This window comes from Boleophthalmus pectinirostris, unplaced genomic scaffold (genome assembly GCF_026225935.1).
Source record: "Boleophthalmus pectinirostris isolate CB_2022bp ecotype Guang Dong unplaced genomic scaffold, ASM2622593v1 HiC_scaffold_18, whole genome shotgun sequence".
Lineage (NCBI taxonomy): Eukaryota > Metazoa > Chordata > Actinopteri > Gobiiformes > Gobiidae > Boleophthalmus > Boleophthalmus pectinirostris.
Window position 1 is genome coordinate 23,786,805 of NW_026571133.1, and position 15,727 is coordinate 23,802,531.

A 15,727-nucleotide genomic window follows, 5' to 3' on the forward strand; every position below is an offset into this window, starting at 1 on the left:
TAAGCATTTGCACCTACATGCAGTTTACTTTTATACTGACTTAAGAACAGAAAACCTTTGAACAAAGTGCTCATCTTCACTGGTTTAAATAATCTTTTAAAATAAATATCTACCTTTTTATTACTTAAATACTCCCATAGCAGTTGTTATGGGATTGTTAAGTGAACAAATAAAGTGGTGCAATATTGTGCTTGAATAAAGGAGGAATTTGGTGTCCAGCTTTGATCTGCACTTAACCATTTCATAAACATATTTTTCTCTCTAAGGCTCAAACTATGGACATCAAGAATAGCTAGATACACAATAGTTGTTTTCTCTCCTGAAATAAAAATATTTCATCCAAATAATCTCTTATAGGTCAACTCATTTAGGGGGCAATTTTAAACAAGTAAAAGGAAACAGGTGGCTCACTGGCAGCTTATATCATTATGAGGTCAACTTTATACTAGACAATAAAGAGAGCAGCTGTAAATACTCCATCTCTGACCAGAAATACACACCATTTCATGCTAATACATGTATGTGAATTGCCCATTCTTGGAGAAGACATATGAACTCTGGAATATTGGCTTTCCTTTTGTGCTGCGAGTATCATAATGTCCATCTAATGTTAAAGAGCTAATCCTTAACCAAACTACAGGCCCGGGGCTTAATAAATAATCTCTGTTAAACTATTCCTGTTCTGTGTCTCAGCTTAATGTATAAATGTGAGGGCTTGTTTTGTTGATTTTGAGGCTAAAAGATTCAAATCAAATTTGTCTATCCAAAATCCAAAGTAAGTGAAAACTATTATATAACTATAAATTATTTATAAACTTGTTTGAATTATTTACTGCCTCCCAGCTGTGGTTTATACAATTGCTTTAAAAACAAAAATCCTTCACTCACTATTTGGATTCACAGTGATAAAGTTCCAATTAAAGCAAACATTTCTTGACAACTGTGTTCAAAGCTAGCTTTGTATCTTACTCAGTTCACAATGAGAAATTAATAATTTTAGACTTCGACTGGAAGCATTTAACCATTAAAATTTAAAGCATATGTAAAAATGGTAAAACAAACAATAAATAATTTAAATAAATAAACATAATTAGAAATTAAAAACATCTGAAAACATTTTAAACATAAAACCTAAAAAAAAAAATATATATAAAATATGAAATGAAGTACACTTTTCTATCTTTTATACAGTAATAAGTTTCCATTCAGTTTCACCAGAAAAAAGGTCTATGCAACTACATTTGCTTTGGCCCATCATGGTAATTACCAATTTGTTCAATAAATGGGATGGGGACAATGATTTATGGGGCTCCATATTCATCGTGTGTATCTTTTTCTTTCCACTGTTGAGGAACATTTTCTTACTTTTTGTAGTACATTAATATTTTAACTGTAGAACTTACAAATTACAAATTACCATTTATTAATTAAGTCTACCATTTATTTTTTGCCGGTCTTGTCTTTTTAATGACGTTAAATATTTAGACTCTGCTTTACTAGGGTTTATCCTGCTTTTTTATTTATTTTTTTAATCAGTGACATAGTAGTCTTCAAAGGTAACATTTATCGTGTAATTTTCAGTAGCAATATGTTGCCCTTCAAAATGTGTTATTGCGGCTGGTCTAGTTGTGCACCCAAGGGCACACATGTACTTATTGTAAGCTACCACAATCTTCTAAAATGTAATGTTGTAATGAATGGAACAAATGGACTGCAGGAAAATACATAAGCTACAAAATAAGTAAATAAAAAAACAAAAACAAAAAACAATTGTTGATTCTTGGCTGAGAACACAGCCCCTTTCATTACAGTGATACAGTCAGTTTGCTGGTATTCAAAAGATTCAAGACCGTCAAACCTCCCTTATTTTCCCTCACTGAGAAAATGACCTTGGAAAAAAAATAACAACTTGGGTCCCATCAGTAAACGTTGTATGCCAGACAGATTTAGTGCAAGTCTGAACATGCTAAAAGATAATGTGCCTACTTAAAAGTTCAGTTTGCTGAAATTACAATAGTGGTTTTGACCCCAAAAAATAAAAGCGCAACAACAACAAAAATGTCCATCCATCTTGTTCAGCTATAACCAGAGTCAGCTAACAAATAAAAATAAAATAACAATAAAATCTAGAGAGAAGTACACATCACTGGGTTCTTTGGTTAAAAAAAACAATGATAATGATAAAATCATTAAAACATATGGTTCAATAACAAGCATATCAAGATGAAGAAATAAATAAAATATGTATTTCGAAATGACGAAGCTTTAAGTAGGCACATTTTATGTGGTGATTATATTAGTGATCAGTGCTTCTCTACTCTATTTGTATTATTATAAGAGGGGATCATGCAGGAAAGGTAAGGCGAACCTTTGTTTGTTCATAAGTCTCTGTTGATGACAGAAGTTCAAAAATTAGGAAGAGGAGGTGTGCACAGGTAGTTGTTGAGACTCTCCATGGAGCCTGGTTTATATGGTGCTCTCTGTGTGTGCATGGCTGATGCTGTGGCTCGGCCTGAGTGGCCCCACACAGTTCTGCTCGCTTAGCAGACTGGTGGTCTCCTCTGGTCCGCTTCCAGAGGCAGGAGAAGCTGCAGTTAGCTGGGCCATAGAGGAATGGGGTGATGTAACAGCTGTGTGTGGGTTAGGGGGACATGTTTGGGACAGGGGAGAGTGGTTACTGGCAGGGGGCACAGGCTGTGGCAGACACTGGCTCGGCCTGCGGTTACAGCTTGTAGGATTTGGGACCATGCGCCCCCCCGGGGGAGTGGGCTGTGTGTTAGAGGAGGGTCTCCTCACCGGAGGTGTGGCCAGGGGCAATGGAGAGCGGCTCCCTGGAGGTGTCACAGGTGGCATGGAGGCAGTGATGTCCAGGCGAGTTTGGCTGCCATCTGGAGAGTGAGGTGTGCTGTCCAATCTCGATGCCAAGAGGCCATTTTGATACTGAGCACGAGTGATCTGAACAAAACAACAGCAAAGGGACAATGGTTTTTACTTAGTCATAGACTTTTTATTGCGGCTGGAGTACTGTAAGTGTATGTACTACTATATGTAGTATCTACACTTGTATCTGTGACTTCTCTCATCACTGTACATACAACTATATACTTAAACCTTTGAATCCTGCATTTAAAGGGATTGTTACCTTGACATATTGTAGATCGGTGAGGGCCCGGACAGAGAAGTCTGGGATGTACTGAAAGGGTGTGCCCGGGAGCTGGCTGTTGCTGCCACTCACAGAACCCTACTTCAGGAACACGCTCTGTGCAACTCAGAGAAGCTGAGCGGTTCAGGTTGCCTCCATGAGATGGGGAACGGAACTCTAAGATGTAGAGAGAGGACAGAAAAAATAAGGAGCAATTCATGCAAAAGCACACACACTCCACATATGCAGACATCAGATAATCACAAAAAAATTAGACAGGTGATAAAAGCAAAATTATGGAGGATGTACTGATCACACTCAACACAGCAATTACAAAGCAGATCATGTGCTGTGATTAACGACTGTGGTCAATTAATTTGTGTGAATAATGTGGAAAAGACATGCATTGAAACTGAACCTTTTCAGTCTTTTATGGGGTTAAAAATAAATATGCTGTAACGATCATAGAATTGAAGTTCAATGTCATTTTAAGGGCATTTAGTGGAAACAAAGTTCTACAGTCAGATTTTAGATAGAATTAAGAACAGTCTGACCAGGGCTCAGTGGTGATAAGATTAGAGGGCACAAATGAGACAGCTCCATTACCCATCCAGCAAGTTTCCCTAAAATTTAAACCAAAACAAGTACCACACTAGTCATTGTTTCAGCTGTGCAACTACGCCACCTGCTGACCGCACTATGAATAAGGTCAGCACAGGTTAGGGTACTTTTTAAACCTATAATTTATTGTGAGTTCACTCCTTCCTTGCTGGAGAAGGGCTCTGAAGGCAATGGTGGAGAAAAGGGTGAGAATAATTAAACAATCTGAGCCCTCTCCCTGAGTGCTAGGGCCCATGCGGGTGTTTACCTGGGAAACGAGAAAATACAGAAAACCTCTTAAGAGAGAGGCGTCGTGGAGGGGGGGATGCCACTGATGGAGAAGGAGGAGGGGTAACGGCTGAGAAACAGGGTGAGGGAAGGGACAGAGAGAGACAATTTGTTTATTTATTTATTTCCAATTTTGGTCATTACATGTCTACTGCAGGCCAAGAGATTCTAGTCACTCAATACCAATTAAAATGTGCTTTAATGCTGCAAATATAACATGATTATGCATCCTCTTGTTTGTCAGTAAGGATAAATGACAATAAAATGTGTTAATATATTGTTTTAGCTGTACACTCACGAGGTTTGACAAATGTACATTTAAATTAACATTTGCACTCCTGGCACATTTGGCACTGGACATGCACACAATAAGCAGCAAAATGTGTTCACGCATTCCAGAGAAAACACAAACTGAATAATAAATTAACATAGCAGGAAATAAGTGTTTCCAGACATGTTACTACTGAAACTATGTAGGCACAGAACAATTCTTATTTAAATCAATGTATTCAATACTAACTAATGTGTTAATGTGTTTCAATACATACATTTAAATAATTGCCTCTGTTGAAATAATAATTTAGGCATTAATATAGGTGTTTATATTGTGTGATAATAGAAAAAGCTAAAAGGGATGATTTGTTATACTGATTAATTGCTCTTGGGGGACACACCATAGTTTCCTCTGTAAAATAAGTATTTATGATGCTTAACCACTAGGAGTCAGTAGTGTAATACAGTCTTTGCAGACAAGTCTTTCATGAAGTATGATGCAGATGATTCAGTCCATTAAAAAGTTATACAATGTGATTGCAACTGAGATGTGGTCCAAATACTTAAAACAAAAATATCATGCATTTGCAAATAATACAATATCCATTGTTTCCCATATATTTTGGGGAGACAATGCTGGCACATGTTGATTTGAATAATTTCATCTTCCACCAGTCTGTGAAGTCTAAATGACAGTTATTATTAATAGTTAAGTTAACTTAAAGCATTCCTTTTTGACCAGTACAGTTTCTTTTAAATGTTTATGATAAGACAATGGGCAATGTATTTTTAAAATTATTGTTGATTATGCAAATTATCTACTACACGTGCCAGATAGTTTGGTTTGGTGAAATGTGAGCTCTAGTTTAAATATGTGTTATGTGTACGAGGTATCTCACCCATGGCTGGTGTGCTCAGAGCCATTACCCCATAGTAAGAGAAGGGCCCTGTTTCAAACTTCATGTTTTCATTTCCAGCTTCTACTTCAACACGGCCCTGAAATATAAAAGGAACACACATACTTTGACACACTGTACATTGTATTGTGTTTGAGTGACTTTAAATGCCGCTACTGCAAAATCCACAAGTCGACTCCTATGGCAAGTAACAGAAACATCTTATAAATATTAGATTCTGCCAGTGTCTTTTTACTGCCACCACGCACTGATCTTATTCTCACATTTAAAACCTCAGACAAGCACAAAGAGCAGGTCATGAGAACGTTACTCCAGTGTTTCCTAAAACAAACTCACACAGACATATATGTTTTAGTGCAACAGGAGCACCACTGCTCAAGTTGCAAACTGAGTGACTGCAGTCACTATATCCACACTTCAGGTGTCAACAAGGCCTCCTGTACAGACACACATTTCTGGTAAAGATAGAAAACACATACACATTCGTTTAAGATGGAGCTATGGGTAAATGCAACAAAAACTGACTGTAGATTTGAAGGAGAATGCTTGTTTAATTTACAATCTATATGTCATGCTGGAGACAGTTGACTCTCAACAGATCTTAAGCTCTCCTCTGCTTTGCTTCTTTTCCATCCTCCTTAACCCTTAAATCCCACTCGCCCCTGTGCTTCTCCCTTATATAAGAGGATCTACTATGGAAAGGTCATGCATACTGTAATGTTATTTATTGTATGTGTATATATATATATATATATATATATAAGTGTATATTAGCTTAATATGAACCTAAGTTTTAACTTTTTAATATATAATCAAATTAAATCAAATTCTGTGACTACTGAAAATAGTGGTTATACCAGCCTGTCTTTGAAGGTCAGCATGTTTAACCTGTGCTAATACTCTATGCAGACTGATGCAGTGACCCTAGGTAAGCCTATGTTTGTAACCACATTGCCCCATCATATTTAGTCTCCTGTCTCTTGCTTTGTCTCCATATATCAGTTTATGGGTGTTTACAGATACTTAGTATAAATGTATAATTCCATTCTTCAATAAAAACTAAATGTACACTTACATGACATAACATAGAGTTGTAATTACACACCTGTAGAATGAGTATGAAGTAGTCCACAGGTTTTCCCTTCTGGTAGAGGTAGTGCTTTGATGACCTTTTGTCACTCTCATTAAACTTCAGTTCCTCAATGACATCTGGGTGCCTCAAAATCCTCAAGAGAACTTTCTCTGTGATTTGAAAAGGGCCAAACAGACTCACCTCTACAAAAAAAACAATAATACAAAATGCAAGTTAAATTACATATCCTATCATGCTCATGTTAATTATTAGCATTTTCTATATCAACAAATAATCCATAAATTCAATTCGGGTAGATAACTCAAAGCACCTTTTGAGGAATTGGTCAAAAACCTCAAGCTGGTTGGAAAAAGCAGCACATAAACTCAGAAGTGCTTCTCTTTGCTTCTTCAAAAACAAAACAGTCTGCATTTCTACTACTAAATAAGAGTCATCAGCAGCCTACATATGCCCATCTGTGTCGACATGTTTGTAGTTCTGCTTTAAAAATGTCATGTTTTTTTCCTGGTGTGTTTTTATTTGACTATTTGTATTTTTTGTCTTATATTGTCCCTTGCACCTCTGTTATCTTTCACCTTAAAAACTGAGAGTTAATGTTTTACATGATGGCTGATAGGATTCAACAAATGCTAGGAAAGAAAAAAATACATCAACAAAATAACACTGTGGCAAAAGTGGTTGGAGTGTGAGTCCCAGTAGTAGCAATGATAAGCTCACCTGTGGCCAGGAAACGATGTGCAGCCAACATCAGTTGAGGTGTGATTTTGACTTTGCAATCACCTTCTTGTTTGAAGGCAGAAAAGTCACGCTTGTTTTTATTGGGGTCAACTTTTTTCCTGTTTCTGTTGTCGGCTGCAGGTACAATCAGGACATGGTAGGTTTTAATGTGTATATCAATAATGTATAGAGGTCTGCATTAAGAAAGGCTGACTCACTGTAAAGATCAGACTCATCTAAGATCTCTGATTTGATTATCTCTTCAATTACATCCTCTAACGTGACCAATCCCAGCACCTCATAGAAAGGATCGCCCTCCCCTTCATTGTTGACCTTCTGGACAATGGCCAAGTGGGATTTACCTAGGGAGCACAGAGATCTCTGTTAACTACAGCTATAGCTACAGTTCAAAACACAAATCAAATGTCAGAAAAATGCAAAACTTTTGAAAAGCTTGAATTCTTTTGTGTTCACAACTTTGTTCTCAATTTGGACAGTTAACATCATTCCGCATTTGATTTGTCAGAGCCGTCATTGGATTTAGCTGCAGGAGGACACACTGCTGCCTTAATATAGCTCAGACTGGACTAAGAGCTTTGGAAAGAAAAGCAGGCGGGCCAAAATAAATAACGAGTTAGAGGATAGAGAGATGGAAGAGAAGAGATTAAGTGGCATTGCACAGTATTTAAAAGAGGGGTCTCAATTATCATTATTTAAGATTATTCAGTACAACCTTTAAATGGTTCAAGCATGTGAGTTACAGGTTTCTCCTACTGTAGACAAACCCATAATAAAATACACGGATGTCCCCATTGACCTGTCCTCTTGGATAATGCACAGCAAGGTTAAAGATCACACTCAGTTTTCTGCAGCAGTTTGCACAGCAAAATATAGCAAAACATAACGGCGTATGGTTTGAACATCAAAGTGGTATAAAACATATCCATTTATAACTGTTCCTCATACTAGACACACCTAAGATCACCGGTGCTGCCTATAAATATTGCTTTTAAAGCATCCTTTACATGATGCAAATTTTCATTGACTGGAAAGACAACCAACATTATTTTTGTCTGACAGTAACGATTAGTAAAATATACATGCCAATGAATAGATTGCCTCAAAATAAAGTAGATATTTTTACTTGAACTGTGCAGGGTCCAGACTGTTATGTGAGCTAATGATAGCTAGGACATTCCACTCGTCAATACTGCAGATCATTAGAGAAAGAAACATTAGGCAGGAAATGTCACACACACAGAAAAATAGCAGCAGCTGATCCCTCTGCAGCACCCTCCTTCAGTGTGACTGGAAACAAGCAAAGAAATTAGCCGCTTTAAATATGTAAAGTGATAGACACACCTTTTTTGAACTCCTCCAACATGGCATCCAGTTTGGTGTCATGAAACACAAAGTGCACTGGGTGGTTGTAGAACTTTGTGATGGTCTTCAGGGTTGTGCAGTCGTCTGGATCAACAAAAGCCAGGTCTTTCACATACAGAATGTCCACAATGTTAGTCCTCTCGTCATCATAGACAGGTATACGAGTATATCCACTCTCCATGATCTCTGACATTGTGTTGAAATCCAGAACAGCATCGGACTGAATCATGAAGCAGTTTGCAAGAGGGGTCATCACATCCTCCACAGTTTTAGTCCTCAGCTCCAAAGCTCCCTGGATCATGTTGAGTTCCTCTTTGACCAGGTCATTGTAGGGCTCGGTCACTTTCAACATCTCCACAAGCTTTTCCCTGTTGTACACAGTGCCAATTTCCTGGCCCAACAAGAAGTCCAGCAACTTGCTCACAGGATAGGACAATGGAAAGGTCAGCAACATGAAAAATTTGGTAACCATGATAGTGTTTGCTCCCACAGCCAGTCCATGGCGAGAACATAAGGCCTGAGGAACAATTTCTCCAAATATGACAATGCCAATAGTGGAAGCAACTACAGCACCCAAACCTGACCCTATGAGATCATCCAGAAGAATGGTGAGTGTAGTGTTGACCAAGACATTTCCTAACAGCAAGGAGCAGAGAAGATAGTTCCCTTTGCTACGAATGGGCTCAATCTTTCGGGCATATTTCTTCTCTTTATCTGTACCACAGCTTTGGACAATGCGAAGCTCCATGGGATCCAGTGCCATCAATCCCAGGTTCAAGCCACTGAACATCCCAGAGAGGACCAGTAGGCAAGATATGAGGATGACCTGAAGCCACATGGGCAGCAAGGAGCCTTTCTCCTCCACAACAACCACCTTGGAATCATTGCCTCCCAACATCACCCACGTGCTCCCATCATTGCTCAGGATGCACAGTGCATAAAACTTGTGCGGTTCACTCTTCCGAAGGGGCTTGATATTAATACTAAGCAGGCCTGATGTTCCTTTGCGACTCACGTTCATAAAGGTCCCTACGGTAATGTCTTTAGTAAAATCAGTGCAAGTCCTGTCCATGCCCAGCATCATGCCACTGCCACCCCTCACCGCCGTTGCCTCCTCCTCATCATCTTCAGCATCCCCCTCTCTGTTGTCAGACAACTCTGTAAAGCGAATTTGTGTCCAGGTACCAGAATGAAGCTGCACCCCGTAAAACCGGAGCAGGACCGAGCTCTCCTCAGTCACCTGGATGACACCGTCGTCATTGGTGGTGGCGGGCTTGTCGCTTCTCTCTAGACGCATGCCTAACACCTGTCCCCCACCGCTTCCACCTCCACTCCCGCTGACAGCCGTCTCTGTCCGGCCACCGATCACACTCCACAGAAAAATGATGACGGTGAGAACATAACCCTGCTGTCCGCTCCATTCTGTCGCCATGTTTGTTTCACTGCCTGGCGACCTGCGAGCTGACGTCATTTACTCATGTCCAGCAGCGGCCCCGCCCCTGCCGCATCACGCACACACCCCCTGACCGCCACAGCTATCACCATGGTGATAACCGACACCCGGACGGAGCGGCTATCCTCCTCTAGCTCAACTCTGGTCAGCAAATATTTGTACGACTGAGGTTGTTGTTCAGGACTCAGGATTTTTTTGAGATATTTAATTTTAAAATTTATTTATTTATTTATTTGCATTAACTCTGTTTGGGGGCACTACATTGGCTTTAACGTAAAAACATAGGCCTAATATATTTTTAATGGACAAAATCCCTCAACTCCAACAGTTATACAGAGAAGCCTATCTAATCTGTTTCCTGGAGACAAGCAGTAGCACCACAGGGCCAAGTGTATTTCTATGGTAATAAAAATGTAATGCATTTACTATTATGTTATTGAACAATAAACAATTTGACTCGCAAATACACAGGGAGAGCCAGAGCAGGCTCTACCTGAGGAGACTGTGGTCTTTTGGAGTGGAGGAACTATAAGGACCTTCTATGACATGATGGCCATCCTGTACTCTGTGGTCTGCTGGAACATCAACACCACAGAGAGGGAGATGATCAAAAAAGCTGCACAAGGTCATCCAAAAGTCAGCATCATCCTGGGCTGTTCTCTACACTCAGTGCAGGAGGTGGGGGACAGTAAGGATCTGGCTAAACTCAGTAGACCATGAGTGACCACGGGTGAAAGACTGATCTGGTGAACAATCCACCCCCACTGTGTGAAGAAGAGGTTCCACGGGTCTTTCCTTCCTGCTGCTGTCAGTGTGAAAACTGGTAGCTCCGTACACGTGTCATTCACTTGTGTGATCATGCGCAATACTGTGCATGTGAATGACTATGATTCACTGAAGTCACATAACTTTATTGTTGTTCCTAATCTTTACTGTACATCACCAGTTATAACCACAGCTGTGGAAAGAATAGTCTACTTAAAATTCATATTCAGTTGCAAATGGGAAACTACTGCCAAATTTGCGATCTATATAAATATGCATAAAAAAAGTTACTTAGCTATTAATACAATCTTAAGTAAGTGTTTTATACAAAACCTGATGACATAATTACAGGAATTATACATTCTGTATAAGCTATAAACATCTACTAATAAAAGTACAATTACAAAAAAAATAAAATAAAATAACACAAGTAACATTAGGTAATTTATAACTGATATAACTGCTTATTTGATGACTAATTTGTCATCATAGCTTTGTTACTTGCCATTCTAAGAAATATCTTCAGTCTTCTGTCCCTGCAGTCTGTCTACTTTTGCGTGGCAGCAGCCTACTGAAAAGTTCCAGTTGTGGGACGATAAAAGATTCTCTTATGCTTACTTTCTTATTCATAGGCAAACAGGTGGCAAAAAATAAGAAAGAACATAATAAAATAAGAACCATTGGGCTCACATGTTTTTGGAAGACAGTGTGATAAAACCAGTCGAAGAAAACTAAATTTTCTCTACATGAACCTATTTATGACGGATGGGGCTTGGAGCGCAGCAGCAGATCTGTAGTAACCTATCCGGTAACAGCTGCTGTTATGTAAGCCACATGGTATCCGTGCATCCTTGTCCTTGCCCCGCCTCTCCATCCTGCGCCATGCCTGCATCCCTTTGGCACGGAGTCCAAGTCTCGGCTCTTCACTGCAGTCAGCAATTTTTACAAATAAGAGGTGAAAAACAAGGTGCAGCATCAACAGTTTAATTATTATATAGGCTAATACAAAATAGGTCAATATTATATGTCTTTCTTTCTTTTCTACGCAGTGTTTAGGCGAATAATGTTTGTATTAGGTTTGTTGGGAATGAAAGCTTACCTTAAATTTTGACCTTGGAGAGCAGTAACAGAACATCGAGATACTACAACATGACCAGCAATTATGTAACCCTCAGCATCAAGCAGTGCCATCTTGTGGGCAAAATAAAATTTGCAAGAATGTTACAAGTAATGTTCTAGCATTATAAAATAGGCTAACCTACTCTACCTGGATGGGCAACACTGGCAAGAATAAGGCTTATTTGAGTTCAAAAAGATTATTTATGTTAGTCTGTGTTAGGCATATGTGGCAATGCAAACAGTGTAGCAGATGTTACCCTGCTGTATTTCCATGTTCTTAATTGCAGCAAAAGAAGTATACTTAATGTAGGCTGTCTAAGGGCCATTTGTGTCCTCTGTATTATGCTTATTGCAGTCTCATATCTCCTCTGCTGTGTTGACTGAGTGTTTGCAAATCAGCCGTAGGAACAACTTCCACTTTGTAGCTCAGTTTTTTGGACTGAAGAATGCTATAGCTGTTGTCAAAACATAACACATCTGCAAATATGTGAAAGTAAGTGTTAGTAATGCAGTCTGATTACAATCAGCTGTTAGCTTTATCTGTCACTTACAGACTCCAGGTTCAGAGCAGGTCAGGCAGCTGTCCTCTGGGACCAGGTGGGCATTATACCTTTCAGTGGGCAAGATCTGGAGCATCTCTGTCACATTTTGACTCTCGTCCTTTTTGGTGCGCATATAGACACCAAAGCCAATATCTGCTCCATCACTGGCAAACTGCCATCTGCCGTGAAAATAGACAAATATCAAACAGATTAAAGATAATTTGATAAACTGTATTATTATATTGGGTATACTCTTAGTAAATGCTGTCATAGTTTGTTATGTGTCTGTTTTGGAGATTGCACTTCCTTTATTGACATTTACATTTTTCCATTTTATTGACAATATTATACACATTTTAATACAAACTCATTGTAAACCAGCTGTTACTTCAGCACTGCCCAGGGATCACCAATGAAATTATTTTGGAAATATTTGTGATTTATTTTTTGCATTATATTGTGACAGTGCACATTCCATTTGAGACATAATTAACTATAAAGAGAACTATCAGAGCCGATATCTAAGGTTTTACCTTAAAAGTGTGTTGGGGGTAGTGACCTCATATTCAAGCTGAAACACTGAACCACGGCTGATAGTGACATGATTTTCGTACTGAACCTTCACAGAGTCCTGGATGTAATATGACTTGGGAACAGTGCCCCCATAATTTATCTGTAAACAAACAAAATATATGAATATTATATAACTGTATTTTTCCTATTTATCTTTAACATTTCTCTCACCATTGTTCTGCAGCGAGGATCACCATCAGGATCTGTTAAGTTTCCTCCATACACTGCCGGAAGCTGATCAGGGTCGATGTTCTTTCTCAACACCTCTTTCCAGTTACCTATTTAAGCAGACTTTAATTATCACTTTTTTTAAAGTTAAAATTTCATAGAAGGAGTGAAATTGGTCTTACTTCCTAAAATGACAATTTTACGTCGGGTTTCCTCACAAAGAAAATGTTTTATTAAGTTGTAGGCCATTGGGAAGATGGCTGGAGCTACATGAAATAGTTTCAAATTTGAACATTAAATAGTTGAAAATGAAATATTTCAAATAGACAACCTATTAAATTTACCTTTGATAAGATATACCCTTTTTAGCCCTTCTGGATAGTTGTCTTCAAACATTGTGAGAACCTATAGAGATCCATGGCTGTTAAAAAGTTATTTAGTTAAATAAAATATATTCTCCGAGACAAACCTCTCCATATGTATCAATGGCAGGCTTCCACATATGTTTCAAACCCAGGCCTTCACAGTCTTGGATAAGTGTAATGGATTCAATGAGTTTCCCCAGCTAAAAGAAACAGATAATATGCTAATTTTTGTCTATGTTAAATATTTTACATCTAAATTAGATTTACACTTAGACAAACTTTACTGATCCACAAGGGACATTATTTGGACACAGTAGCTCACACATCACAATATACTATAATATCATATCATATCCCATCATTCATTTTTTTTCAAGTAAATGTAATTTTTCATACTCTTTGAGACTGGCGTTTGCACTCCCTCCGAAGTATTTCTGTATGTTGGATTTTAGTCTTAAGAAAGTCTTGCTTTGTGGCTGACAGTAGAAGGCCTTTGGGATCTAGGGGGCCAATTACATCATACCAAATGGGGCTACCGTCTCGATCATAACCACACATCCCTCCAGACACGTACATTTTAATAACCTGAGAAGAGATAGAGCAAACAATTATCAATACATCAATCAATGCATCAGTCAAACTATAAGAAAACAAGCAATGCCAAATAAAAGCAGAAACTGGTGACCTCTCACATACAGGCAATGTTAGTAACTATGAAAAATAACTAGACTAGGAAATATTGGGCCCTTTTGTCTTTGCTAAGGTTAATGGTAATTGTCCCTATGAGAAAATCTTCCGCCTTTGACCCTCTCTTCAATGCTGCTGGGGCAACCGGTCCGGGACATGTACCTCTGGAGGTTTAAAGTCTTCAACAATGGTATCTACTTTCATTTGTCTTCTGAACTCCAAATGCTGCTGAGAGAAACATATACATAATTATTATATACAAAAACAGAAAAATACAATAAAATTTTACATTACCTTTCTGATCATTGCTTCTGATTTCTGAATACTAAAATTACGGGCTGGGGAAAAAAGTAAATATTAATGATTCATAAATATCCTTTTATCATTTGTTGGTTCCACTCATAGGAATGACAAGTAAATTATGATAGTAACATTGTTTTGTTAATAAGATACTTTTTTTGACTTTTGGTCTTATGTAAGCCTGTTCAAGGTTAACAAATACTGAACCCCATTGCACTATTGATTTGTTCAAAGACATAAACTGTGCCCTAGATATCTGGAAATGACAGCAAACATGTTTCTATTGCTTGAAAACCCCAAAGGAAGACAAATACAAGGCATTCAATTAGAGCCATATTCACATAAACGTGAACAATTATGCATATAATGTTACAATAAGGTTAGTGGGGGAAACAGGTACACTTTAACCACAGTTCATGCAAAATATTTACTCTACAAATATTTACTCTGCGATAAGATTTGTGAGGCCACATTTTAACCACTTAATTTTGATTAAATTTAGCCTATAATGATTTTTTTACAGTACTGTATATGTATGAAAGTTACCTCAATAACATCAACATGTATCACCTGTTTTATTTATTACAAATTAATAGTAACATAAAAAATAAAAAAAAATTAACACCAGTTTTCCCATGAATGAAGTGCAAACAAAATTGAAGTACTAGCTAAGGTATTTGTAGTAAGCACTTGAGGCTACACACTCTGTCACAAGCAAACCAGTTCATTGACTTTTTTACGCATGACAGTAAAATGCAAGTAGTTTCAGGTAACCAGTATTGTTGCCTACTTAAAAGAAAAAGGGGTTCTTGTCTTGGTCATCCTCAAAAATATTTCCCAACAAATCACTATATTAATCAGTGGTGTTGACATTTCACTTGTCTTTAAATTATTCAAACAAGTGTTTTGTCACCAACAGTGACTGTGATATGTTTTGTTTGTGCTTTCGGATTACCTCTGAGCCAGCGCAGAAGGTAGTGGTCATCTTGTTCTGGCAGGTGGGGTAGGATGTCCTGGATTCTCTCCCTAAACTGAGCACAAGACAATAATATTCACATGCTATAATTGATTAAAAATGTCTAACCAGTTAACCCATCTTCACACTCTAACCTCAGATAGAGTTTCCTTCTGCCTTGGGCTCAGGTCTCCCACTCGTCCACTCATCTTTGAGCTGTCTGTCAAGTATGTGTTGTCTTGGGTCGCTTAATCAGAGTGAATGAACTCAACTGGAGTCAGCATTTGTAAAACAACAAAACACACCCCTTTACTCGAGAGGACTTTCCCTCACAGTTTAAAGAGAGTTTGCAACACACTGAACTCAAACTGCATCAGAATCTGACAT

At 38.3% G+C, this 15,727-nt stretch overlaps 2 protein-coding genes across 3 annotated transcripts; both read right to left on the minus strand.

The window, feature by feature from the left end:
* Window positions 1-1,196: 1,196 nt before the first annotated feature.
* LOC110166702 (metal transporter CNNM4) lies at window positions 1,197-10,273 on the minus strand. Its single transcript, XM_055153277.1, is given in 9 exon segments — window positions 1,197-2,955; window positions 3,143-3,241; window positions 3,243-3,319; window positions 4,011-4,100; window positions 5,203-5,299; window positions 6,326-6,495; window positions 7,031-7,165; window positions 7,249-7,392; window positions 8,393-10,273. Coding segments are annotated over 9 exon segments (2,793 nt in total). The 5' UTR covers window positions 9,885-10,273; the 3' UTR covers window positions 1,197-2,466.
* Window positions 10,274-10,761: 488 nt separating this feature from the next.
* On the minus strand, window positions 10,762-15,704 carry sec14l7 (SEC14-like lipid binding 7). 2 transcript variants are annotated; one of them, XM_020931996.2, is made up of 12 exons: window positions 15,496-15,704; window positions 15,341-15,416; window positions 14,380-14,423; window positions 14,248-14,310; window positions 13,795-13,983; window positions 13,503-13,598; window positions 13,378-13,438; window positions 13,216-13,299; window positions 13,037-13,143; window positions 12,826-12,965; window positions 12,302-12,471; window positions 10,762-12,227 (listed from the first exon to the last, which is right to left on the minus strand). In XM_020931996.2, exons 1-12 carry the CDS (start codon window positions 15,547-15,549, stop codon window positions 12,097-12,099), a joined length of 1,215 nt encoding a protein of 404 aa, XP_020787655.1. In that variant the 5' UTR covers window positions 15,550-15,704; the 3' UTR covers window positions 10,762-12,096. The 2 variants fall into 2 exon arrangements, with proteins under 2 accessions (XP_020787655.1, XP_020787654.1); XM_020931995.2 differs by having other exon boundaries at window positions 14,248-14,313.
* Between the last annotated feature and the right edge of the window lie 23 nt (window positions 15,705-15,727).

Excerpts from the sequence above, each read along its gene's own strand:
- sec14l7 (XM_020931995.2), bottom strand. The coding sequence starts at position 15,549 with ATGAGTGGACGAGTGGGAGACCTGAGCCCAAGGCAGAAGGAAACTCTA. Across the intron at positions 13,439-13,502 it reads CCATTGATACATATGGAGAG|GTTCTCACAATGTTTGAAGA; the intron begins GTTTGTCTCGGA and ends GGATCTCTATAG. Across the intron at positions 13,300-13,377 it reads AAGGGTATATCTTATCAAAG|CTCCAGCCATCTTCCCAATG; the intron begins GTAAATTTAATA and ends TATTTCATGTAG.